The sequence below is a fragment of the Triticum aestivum genome, chromosome 3B (assembly GCF_018294505.1).
Source record: "Triticum aestivum cultivar Chinese Spring chromosome 3B, IWGSC CS RefSeq v2.1, whole genome shotgun sequence".
NCBI lineage: Eukaryota > Viridiplantae > Streptophyta > Magnoliopsida > Poales > Poaceae > Triticum > Triticum aestivum.
In genome coordinates this window covers 59,886,157-59,897,622 of record NC_057801.1, presented here as the reverse complement: position 1 = coordinate 59,897,622, position 11,466 = coordinate 59,886,157, and the positions used below count along the sequence as shown (strand labels likewise).

General features: G+C 47.5%; 1 protein-coding gene and 1 pseudogene across 3 annotated transcripts; both read left to right on the top strand.

Annotated features, from left to right (window-relative positions):
- Positions 1–4,341: 4,341 nt before the first annotated feature.
- On the top strand, positions 4,342–8,670 carry LOC123064749 (uncharacterized). 3 transcript variants are annotated; one of them, XR_006430783.1, is made up of 4 exons: positions 4,342–4,773; positions 6,686–6,830; positions 6,976–7,490; positions 8,339–8,670. XR_006430783.1 is itself a non-coding variant. In XM_044488155.1 (3 exons), exons 1-3 carry the CDS (start codon positions 4,470–4,472, stop codon positions 7,411–7,413), a joined length of 585 nt encoding a protein of 194 aa, XP_044344090.1. In that variant the 5' UTR covers positions 4,342–4,469; the 3' UTR covers positions 7,414–8,326. The 3 variants fall into 3 exon arrangements, 2 of the variants coding, with proteins under 2 accessions (XP_044344090.1, XP_044344089.1); XM_044488155.1 differs by lacking the exon at positions 8,339–8,670 and having other exon boundaries at positions 7,278–8,326; XM_044488154.1 differs by lacking the exon at positions 8,339–8,670 and having other exon boundaries at positions 6,976–8,326.
- A 399-nt stretch (positions 8,671–9,069) lies between these two features.
- LOC123067296 (uncharacterized) lies at positions 9,070–11,061 on the top strand (annotated as a pseudogene).
- Positions 11,062–11,466: the final 405 nt, after the last annotated feature.

Below are 11,466 nucleotides of genomic sequence, written 5' to 3'. Positions count from 1 at the left end.
TATGATTAGCAAAACTTCAAATGTTGTAATATTTGACACATACTACAATGGGCCGAAGCCTGCATGGATAGTTTTTTTGTTTTGTTTTTGGCGAAAGAGACTGCATGGATAGTTTGCTCACATACTGAAATTCGTTTACAGGAGATTATAACCATTTCGGTGCTATGCGTTGACAAAGTGTGCATTTAGATACGAGATTATATAATTAACGCAAAGATGTGATATTTGTTTCAAAAAGAATGTTGTTTCATGAAGAATGATAATCAAATTATTTGTATGTGTCAAGAATAAGGTATTATACACTGAATTTTTTAATTTTCAAGAAATCTATCTATATTTTGTTATTTTTTTCATGTTTGATACGTGCGTTGAGCGTGTACACTTACTAGTATTATAAAGCATCCATCGCCGATTACAACCGCGAGCCGATACAAACACACACCCCACTACACACATCACACACCCAAGACTACAACACACTCCCAAGGCTAGATACAAGGGTGCCGGGCACCGACACACCACTCCAATGACTACAAAGCACCCGAACGTAGGATAGTCCACGCGATTTCGCCGACAATAATAAATCCTAGGCCCGATATTGTTTTCCGTCCGCTCGAACTTTTTTTTCGTTCTCTACCACAGTAGAAAACTCCAACAACAATATAGCCTTTGTCCTCCCCTTCCGTCCCAGTTACTTGTATCAACGGGGTAGAAAACTTGTATGGAACAAACTTCTTAATTCATGTAAGTGAAGTAAATCTTTCTTAAGTAGAGTAGCAGTCTAGTAGATTGTTGTTGCCATATGGATGGTTTTGCGCATAATGGTTGGGCACAAGGTTTTGATTACCACACGGTAACCACGGATCTCGGTACCCCTTGAGAAATTGCCTTACTGAGCACAAAAAAAATGAATTTTTGAATTTGGTTGAACTTTGGCTGAATTCTCATTCAAAATTCATATAGAAAAATCGGTCGGTAATCGTCATCTGTTTTCAGTTACCGTGATGACCGGAAATCTCGTTGCCCCTTGAGTTTTGTTTCAACCTTGGTTGGGCATAGAACATATATTCTCTCTGTGTTAACTCCAAAATTTTGTGAATATTCTTTAAAAAAAATCATGGATGCTAATCTTAACATGGCATGCCGTTTTGCAACTTTTTTGTGTAAGATATGATCACGCATGTCCAACATGAAAGAAGACAAATTAACACACACGAAGGTGTGAAGATTTTATTTATAGGTATAAATGTTGTCTTTTATATGCATAGTGCATCTTGTCATAATTTTGCACCAACTTTTACAAGTCTACATGTTATCTCACACCGTATATTAAAAAGAAGTTCCAAGTGTTTTGTAACTTTTTAAGAATGCAAAGAAGAGAGAGAATATATGTTTTCTATGCAATCCATTAACTTTGAAAGCATGTACAAAGAAGAGAAATGAATTCCAAGCACTTCAGAGAGACTAAGACAATAGCTTTTTGAATTGGCGAAATTGTCATAGGCACCTAGTAGTTCAAGAACACCTCGTACAATCTAATAATAGCGTTGGAAAACCATAAACAAATATCAAGCCTTAAATTTAAACCGGGTTGAGGAGGTTCCGTCACAAGTGAACTAACCAACTGAAAGAAACTACACATTTGACCATACAAATTAAATGTACCAAAAAGGTTCCATGCTGGTCGATAACAATAGTTTTTTTCGGAACCTTGTACGATGGCAGCGAGCTCCCGCGTTGCAATAATAATAATAATAATAATAATAATAATAATAATAATAATAATAATAATAATAATAATAATAATAATAATTGATCCAGTTAATAAGAAGAAAACCTCCGACCCCCCCCCCCCCCCTCTCACACCCGACTAGCAATCAAGGCACATCACTCGGGCCAAATACAAAGGGTGTCTAGGCCCAAGTCCATCAACACGACCTCATATACATAACCAAATGAGCCTCCACAACTTCTACTCCTTGCTTACCATCTACCACCAGCAAAATGGAATAGTTTAAAAAGTTAAACCCGTGACCATTCCGGTCGAGTTCTAAGTTCACCTGTTTCTCGACAAGTTTGTATCTCTCTCCAAAATAATGCCCTCGGATTGGCCTAACCGTTGGTGCACATGGTTCAAACGGGATTTGCTTGTTTACAAATTGGATCTCAATTAAAACAGACAAAAAGGATTGTCTAGCCTGTTTTTCTTCTTCTTTTGAGAATGCCTGGTTGGTTGTTGGGTTCACCTCTCAACAATGAGGTTGTGGGTTTAACTCCCCACATATTGCGTAGAATGAACAACTGTCGTACGGAAAAACACAGGAAAGGACGATAACACAGGCCCCTCCCTCCCTCCCGTGTTGCCCCCCGTGAGGCGACCGGGGGGAAACCCTAGATCGTCCCCGGCCCTCGCCTCCCTCCCTTCGTCCTCCTCCCTCGCCGCCGCCTGAGGGCGCGGCCGGGCGAAGCCCAGCCGTTGCCGGCGGCGGCGGGGCCTCTTGGTCTTCCTGCTCGCGTTGGGCCGACGCGGGCCGGCGCTCCGGGCCGGAGCGTGTCGCGGTGCTGGGCGTCACGGCGGAGCAGCGGACGGGCGGGGCGTCCCTGCTTCTTCGCTGCTGCGCGACAGGCAGCTTGGCGGTTGGGCGCGCCTGGGGCTCAGAGGTGGCTGCTGCGCCGGCGCAGTCAGATCTGGCGCAGGCGGCACGGGCCGCGGGCGGCGCAGGCTGCGGGCATCCACCCCATGGCTTGGCCCTGGCCGGTGGTGGTGGAGGCGCAGCAGAGGCGTGCTGGTTGGCGTGCTAGCCGGACTCCAGCTGATTCTGGCGGTTGGACGGCGGCGAGCAGCGCGGGTTGACTCCCTGGTGAGCATCCTTGGCGCTTGGTACCGGTGGATGGGTGTCCCTTGCTGGTGAACAGGTGGTCGTCAGTGGCCTCACGCGGATCTGCACCGGCGCCGTGGTGGGGCGACACAGGGGGTGTCTGGTGGGGAGGTTGGCTGGAGGGATGGGAGGTGCCGACGAGGTCGGGCCACCCGTTGCTGGCACAGGGGTGTGCCGGTCCGGATGCGTCCGCTCCCCCTCCTCCCCCTTTCCTCGGCCGAGTGCGCGCGGCCGCAACTCCGGCGATTTTTGAGGCGGGGCGTCTACTGTTGTTCAGTTGGTTTTGGGCTGCCGATTGGACCAAAGCCAAGGCCTTTGGCTGGTCCCGGGGGTGTTTGGATGCAGGGTGGCGGCCCTGGAGGTGGGAGGCGCGGCGTTTGTGGGCGGAGCGAGCGTCTCAGGTGCGGGCAGGCAGCCATGGCCATGCGGGTGGCATGGGTGCTGGTGGTCGGCGAAGCTTGGGTGCAATGGCGGGGGGTGAGCCGGGGTGTATTACTTGCCCAGTTGTACTGGCCGACTGCGGCGGCGTCCGCGGACGTCGTTCCCTTCTTGAAGGCCCCGTCGTGGTTGTTCCCTCCCCATCGCGTCGCTCCGGGTGAAAACTTGATCTTTGGGATCGGACGGTGGCGTCGCTTTGTAGTCGTTTCCCTTCTTGGAGGCACTGTCTTGGAGTCCGTGCTCCGTCGTAGGATGTCTCACCCCTCCTCGGTGGCCATGCTTGGTAGCGTTGGGGTGGTGTGGCGGTGCCCGGCACCTATGTATCTTGCTTTGGGTGCGTGTGTCGTGTGTGGTGGTGTGTGCGTTTGTATCGATTTGTCTGATGGTCAGTGCTTTATATATAAAGCGGGGGAAGAGCCTTTTTCGGTAAAACACAGGAAAAAGGGAGAAAATCCGGGCAGTTTGATGAGTGTGACACACAATTTCAGCACAAAATTAGGACCCTGGCTTTGAATTTAGCCCTAGGGCCTTCAAATATATATCAGGGCCGGCTCTGGTCTAATAACGAACTTCTATAATATAATCCGAGTCCTTCAGGAAAAAAAATTGTAGGTACATCTCTGGCCTCTCAAACTTGTCAAAAGAGTCCACACATTAGCCCAAAACAACGTTGACAGGTTTGGCGCAAGAAACAATAGTTGCAGGTAGGCCCTAGTTAATTTTTAAAAAAAGGTAGGCCCTAGTTGCAGGAGCCAGCTGCTGTAAAAACTCACGCGACGCACGCGGCACCCCAGACCCTCCCGCATCGGGGTTCGGCTCCTCTACAATCACGTTATTACTGCACGCGTGCTGTAGCTGCTAGGATCCATCGTTCATTTTAATCCAATGGCTCAATCGCTGTGTGACAAATCTCGCACCGGCCACTCATAAAAAAATAAAAAAGACCAACACGCCACACTGTTCGCCTCTCTCTGTCTTATCTCCTTCCTCTAGAGAGGTCTGACCACTGTTATTCCCCAACGCAAGCTAATCCGGTCAGCCTGTACTGCTCCGGCGATGCATTTTCCTTCATAGGCTCACCTCTTTGCGCTGCTTCTTATCCATCCCCGTGCCCCATGGCTTCTACCGGCTGCTGCAAGGAATGGCCGGGGGATGAAGGTGTTGCGCGAATCGACCTGGGACGCTGCTGCCGCACAACGGCGAGCTCAACGAGCCCGACGACGACGGCAAGCAGCGACCTGGAAGGGGAGGAGGGGCATGCCTGGGCCGCCGCGCTTCCTCGACCGTTGTGACACCCTCCATGATGGGCGCCCCAAGATTCTTCGGCCGCAGGAAGCGTCTGGCGGCAGCGGCGCGTCTCCGGCCAAATCCGGTCAAATCCAATGGAAAAACAGCCCTCCTGCCCGGCCAAGCGACCAAGCCCCAATAGCAGAACCCAATGGTCGTCACGCAGCAGGTGAATTACTTGCCGTTAGCCTGTTAATTAGAACTGATTTCTTTCTTTCTTCATTGTTTGTTCGTCTTGTACTGCTGCTTTCTTGATGTTAGAAAAGTGAAAGCAGAGCAAGTGAGAGCATGTGATTGTTTGATCATCCATTAATTGCGGCCATATGATTAGTCAGTAGCCAGTAGAGGTACATGCATGTGTACTGAGTTTAATTTCAGTAACTTTGTGGTCACTTGCGTCTCTGTCAAATTATTCAGATCACTAGCTGAAGAAGTAGTGCCCATGCTTATAATCAACTAGTGGTACTAGGCTACTAGCAGTCCATGTTGTATCTGATTGTACACCCTATATGGAGATAAAAAAACATACTTCAGTACATATCTGTAGATATGTTACTGGAAATATTAAAAATGATGAGCACTCAACAGATCAGTGTTGCAGCTAACTGATTTAAACTGATTGTGCATGTCTTCATAAACCAAGAGTTAACTGAAATTAAACTGATTGGAAATGACGAGCAATCAACGGTCAACTGATTGCGCCTTATGTGTGCCGATTCAATTATCCCTTCTGCATCATCTGTCGATCTAACAAGACAGCACAACACACATGCATCAACCTATTGTCATATCCCATGATAGTTTTGCAAGTCCCAAAGATCACCGGCTTCACTCTGAAATTAAAGGGAGACATAACTGATTAGACAAGAAATCATATTGCCTAACACTGAATTTAAGGAATTTTAGACATGATAAGTGAAATACCATCAATAAACGAGCATAGTGCCCATACTCTTGCAATCCATTTGCACTTGTTCCAGCCATTTGCTCTTTAGGTGATTGGTATTGTGCCAGTGGAATGTCATTCTCTCTTCTCTATGAAAAGAAAACCGAGCAAATATTAGTCTATATTAAGTTGTTTCTATATTAGTGTTTTTTAGCAAGTACTCTCGTTAGATAGGTGCAAGACATTTACCGGATGAGTTTGATTTTTTGGTACAACTTTATTTGTCTCCTTCTTCTTTTTATTGGGGTGCTGGTTGTCAAGCCATGATTTCTTTCGTCTCGAATTCTTCTTTGGAATTTCTTTTTTCTTTAGGCAAGCGGCTTGTAGACAATCCTCAGGTTCTTTAGATATATCTTCAGTTGTGCATGTAGTAGTAGGAGCTTTTTCTTCAACTTGCTTCCTAAGAATCCTCAAAGCATCATCTACTAGTTTGATGCACTCTTTTGATGCAACTGCTTGGGAAGCTATGCCATGGAAATCGTGCATGAAAAACTTCAACTGTTGCCTATCTTCTGATCTAGGGTCTTCCAAAACAATGTTTCCATGACTGTTTTGAATAGTTCCACTTCGTGCTTCTCGAGTCCATCGCTTCAAAATATAGTGGCCTGGAAGATATTTAATATTCATGACGTCAAGGGCTTTTAGAGCATGACTACACAATATACCAACTCTTTCAAATTGCCCACAATTGCATAGAACCTTTTGCTCTTCATAGTCTACAAGAACTTTGCACTCTTCTTCATATGAAAATTCTGGGTCAAGACTTGCAATCGCAACAGTATAAACATTGTGTTGTACCGATGGCTTGATGTATGCTGAGATGGATCTTTCATATTCATTCTGAAAATCTTCAAATATGTGTGGCGTGTAAACTTTGCTTGCTTGTATTACCATAGGAGTCCTCATTCTGACTCTAGGTAATTTTTTCCTAGACTCATATTCCTCATTTACCTCGTTATCTCTTTTTCCTTGCACAACCCTCTCTACGTGCTTGAAAAACCGAAGGATGTCAAGACCAGACTTTAGATGGTCTTTCAAGTCACTGTTCAAGCTCTCACTTAATTGTGTGCTTCTCATGCCTATAGTGTAAGCATTCCTCATGTAACATCTTGCCCATTTCTCTTTTACTTTGTAGATGCTGTCCAACCAAGTTTGTGTTTCCACATTGCTTCTTATGGCATTGAAAGCGTCTTCAAAGGCTTCCTCTTCCTCATACTTGTACATGCAAGCACTGAAATCAGCAAGTACATTTGGTCCATCCTCGTCTTTTTTCTTATGAGGTAAGTGCCTGATGGCATTTTGCATTATGTGAAAAGTGCACAATCCATGCCATGCTTCGGTAAATACTGCCTGAATTGCATTACCCATTGCTACATCTTGATCAGTAAAGATTGTTCTTGGTTGCTTTTTGTTATGCACTGATAGGAACGTGTTGAACAACCATTTGAATGATTCAAATGTCTCATCATATAAAAGTGCAGCACCAAAAATGACCATTTCTCTGAAATGGTTGAAACCAACAAACACACCGAAGGGTCTGTACTCTTTGTTTGTCCCAAATGTTGTATCGAAGGTAACAACATCACCGAAATGAGCATAGTCAATTATCATCCTTGCATCAGCCCAAAAGATATTTGCTATATTTTCATCGCAATCTAGTTGCATGTCATATTCAAATGCAGGATTCTCATTCTTTTTATCTCTAAAATACTTGAGCATACTTCCAGCTTCACCATACATCAAGTCCCTTTGTCGCCTGGTTCGCAAGTGGTTCTTGCGATCACGACATGTGTAGCCAAGGTTCAGTGGACCACCAACTTGTCGACTTGCAAACTCATGGGCTTTTCTCGGTACAATTCCTGAATCATCTGCTGTTTCAATTTCAAATGCTTGCAAGGCTGAAATCTTCCTCTGTGATGGCATCAAGTGGCTTGTCCCAGGTAATTGCAAGACATGGTTGTGTTCAACAACTAACTCATGCACCTCATAATTTCGTGCTTCTCGGTCTATAGTAATTCCCATTCGAACATTGCAGCCGGTCCTTGTTTCTGCACGAGGACGCTTTGTATTATTATCCCTTTTGTCTTTTCTTCTGTAGCCCTCATTGGAACAAACATATCTTGCTGAGGTGATTACTCCATCGAGTTTGCTCTTGTTTTCATAATTTATCCTTACATCAAAACCAATATGACCTCCATAACATGTCCAAAAGTTCCAAGCCTCTTTTGTGGAATTGAATTTCATACCAATCTGAGGCATCCAACTAGGAACCACATTTGTCCTGTAAAAGTTACACATAACTTATTTGTTTGTATGTTTACACTACAATCATAAGGTGATATAACCTGAGAATTTAACAAAATTGTCGGTACCTGTTAGCATCCTCATTACAGCTAGTCATATTCTCCATTAGACTTTCTCTTCGTTTTTGTTGCTAGGAGAAGGACAACAAAAGGGAGACCATCTGCATTAATCTCCTGTCATGTTTTGGAAATCCCAGGACTTGATGAGCAAATCATCTGTCTTACAAGCAAATATTTGAATACATTCATGCATTTTATCTTGAGCTTGTCCAAAACAATTGAGATCACTTCTATTAAATTTTTTTCACTCTAACATAATCTAAAAGATGCAGAAAATAAGTTTTGCATCTTGCCCTTATCATCCTCCATTAAGAAAATAGTAGCATAGCAAACTCAATCTACAAATTGTGTGCCTTGAGAACATGAATACAATCAGAGCATATGTCACATACCTTCAGATTAATTGTCTTCTTTTTTGTTGCTAGGAGAATCTTTATCGCCTACGGATCAACTTGCCTTGGTTTCGCTCTGAACATGGAGGACGATCAGAAGAAAGATAGGGCAAAAGGGAGTTGATCTGTGCCGGGGTTCGTCTTCTTAGCTTGCCTTGGTTGCGCTCGGAACATGGAGGACAATCAGAAGAAAGATAGCGCAAAAGGGAGTTGATCTGCGCCACGTACAGATCACCGGTCAACATACAGATCACAGATCAACGTACCTTTGTCATATTATTTTACAAGGACGAACAGGAGGAACGAGGAAGATGAGCGGGACAAAGGCAAAGAGATCGCTGTTTGGCGCCAAGGAGGTTATCAGGGTGTGTTTTGTTTGGCGCCAGGTTCTGTTTGGCGGCAATCCTGCAGCCGTACGAGATTTTCTACCACATAATTAGCTGTTTGTTTCCATTTATTAACAGAATCAAGTGGGGGTAATGAGAGCCGTCAGATTTAAATGGATGGCTGATGTGGGTTGGTACAGTACCCGTGCAGTAATAACGTGACTGCAGAGGAGCCGAACCCCACGCATCGACGCTGCCGGCGATCGATCGATCCACCCCTAACACTGCATCGCCCACCGAGACGCGCTGCTGCCCCGTACCAGAAGTAGAGTTAGCACAGCCAACAACCTCACCGCCTGCTCGGCCGACTCCGTTTCCCGAATCATGGCGATCTAATTCCCAAATTCTGCCCTAGCTTCTTGCGTCGGCCTAAGATCCATGGCGGTCCCCACATTGTCCTTCAACCCCTCCACCCTGGTTGGCTCAGACGCCGCCGGCTGCACCACCGGCACCGCATGCGCCGGGCTCCCCGAGTGGGCTCTACTATGCAGGGTGGGACGTAACTCACGCCGCCGGAACGCGACCACCGCCAGGAGCCACACAAGCGACGGCTTCGCCGTGGAGGTATCCTTCTGGCTCGTCGACCCGCCGGGCGTCTACTACTTCTCCGTCAGCTGCCCCGGCTACCAAAACTTCACTTCCTCGCTCATTTGCACCGAGGACGCCTTCGTCCTCTTCAGCGTCGCATGCTGGGGTTCCACCGAGAACTACTTCATCTACACAGCCCGCGGCCGTAACAACTCACGCGACTCCCGCATCCACGCTGCCGGCGATCCACCCCTGCACTGCGTCCCCCACCGAGACGCGCTCCTGCCCCGTACTCGATCGAGGTAGAGGTAGCACCGCGTCGACAACCTCCCCGCCAGCTCGGCCGATTCCGATTTCCGAATCATGGCGATCTAATTCCCAAATCCTGCCTTAGCTTCTTGCGTCGGCCTAAGATCCATGGTGGTCCCCTCCACCCAGCTGGTTGGCTCAGACGCCGCCGGCTGCACCACCGGCACCGCACGCTCCAGGTTCCCCGAGTGGGCTCTACTCTGCAGGGTGGGACGTAAGTCTCGCCGGCGGAACGCGACCACTGCCAGGAGCCACACGAGGGATGGCTTCGCCGTGGAGGTATCCTTCTGGCTCGTCGACCCGCCGGGCGTCTCCTACTTCTCCGTCCGCTGCCCCGGCTACCAAAAGTTCACTTCCTCGCTCATCTGCGCCGAGGACGCCTTCGTGCTCTTCAGCGTCGCACCGTGGGGGTCCACCCAGCACTACATCGTCTACACAGCCCGCGGCCGCGGCCCCGGCCCCACCGTTACTCAGCCATCGCTGCGACTGCTCCTGCATCCCAGTCCTGCCTTCAACGGCTGGTAGACGATTTTCGGCCTCCTGCCCCGCGGTGGCGAGCACTACGCCGTGGCCTTCATCGACCGCAAGGTCCGCAACTGGACCCTCGATGGCGATTCCTGGCGCTTTGACACCTACATCTTCTCGTCCAAAACGGGGGCATGGAGGAGCAGCCACGCGTCCTTGGTGCACCTATCGGTCTCTGACAAGCGATTGTGCGACCAACACACCTTCTCCAAGCAGATCACGGTCGGAGAAGGCTCGATGGGCTGGGTTGACTCCGACCATGGCATTCTCCTTCTCCACAACCTGTTCGATGACGGGCGTCCTGTCATCGATTTAATCCCATTGCCCCGATGTGCCTCGCGGTATAAATTCTTCGACGTTGCTTGCTGTGACGACGGTCTCATCAAGCTCGTCGAGATCAAACACGATGGCCTTGGTGGGCATGATCTCTCGACCAGCGGGGAAGGCTGGAGAGCAACCATGTGGAACAGAAGGGTCTCTTGGGACGGCTGGCAGAAGCGATGCACCATCCATGTCGATGACATCTCGGTTGATCAGAGTTACTCTACTTTGCTGCCTGAGCTGCGGGACGACGAGACGCAAGAGCTGAAGCTGAAGAAACTGATTTTCCATGGCCCGATTCTGGACGTGCACAATAAGGATGTTCTTTGCATGATGGCCAGGGTGAACGATGCAGACGACAATGCCTGGGCCATCACCATCGACATGGAACATGGGATGGTGGAAGCACTAGCCCAGTTTCCTGCCAAACGGAACGACGTCCTCAGGACAATGTACTGTTCATGCATCTTCCCTAAGTACCTCAACATAGCCCAAGGTGGTTCTTCGCCCTTCTTCCCCCCTGCGCGAAAGAAGAGGAAGAAGAGAACGAGGAGTAGTAGGAGGAAGAAGCAGCAGCAGCCGCAAGTATTAGATCGCGCAAAGGGATTGTTGTATTTGCTCTGCATTGTTGGCTGCATACTGATAGTGATTGTTGTGAGAGAGTTATGTCGTTTCTATTTGTTGTAAACAACATAATCCGCCGCTTTTTAAAAGCTCAGATGGAGCTTAATTTTTGCAGGCCAAAAGAGTTTCAGGGCCTTTTTGTAGTTGTGCATATTATGCACATACCATCCGCACAGGCACCTGTCAAACATTTTTATTCATATTCTTGATGCAAGTTATTTTGGCAGTCTAAGGATTGTGCTGCTTTTTTTATGTCGCATGTCACTAGAAAGATTGAACCCTACCATATGCCATCTTTCTATGCATATTGTTTTGCCAATCTTACACTTTAAGAGAATTGGTCAAGAATATCATACATGTGTTCTGTGGTCCAAATGCGATAAGGTAGATTCAGCGACAATCATACTAGTATCATATTACTTCTATCCTTTGTATATGCAAGCTAGCAGCTAGCTAGATGCTAAACCT

What these genes read in the sequence shown, in the direction of transcription:
- LOC123064749 (XM_044488154.1), top strand. Translation starts at nt 4,470, where the DNA reads ATGAAGGTGTTGCGCGAATCGACCTGGGACGCTGCTGCCGCACAACGG. An exon ending in CAATGGTCGTCACGCAGCAG is followed by an intron (nt 4,774 to 6,685) that starts GTGAATTACTTG and finishes TTTACTTTGTAG; the next exon opens with ATGCTGTCCAACCAAGTTTG. An exon ending in CTCGTCTTTTTTCTTATGAG is followed by an intron (nt 6,831 to 6,975) that starts GTAAGTGCCTGA and finishes ATGCACTGATAG; the next exon opens with GAACGTGTTGAACAACCATT.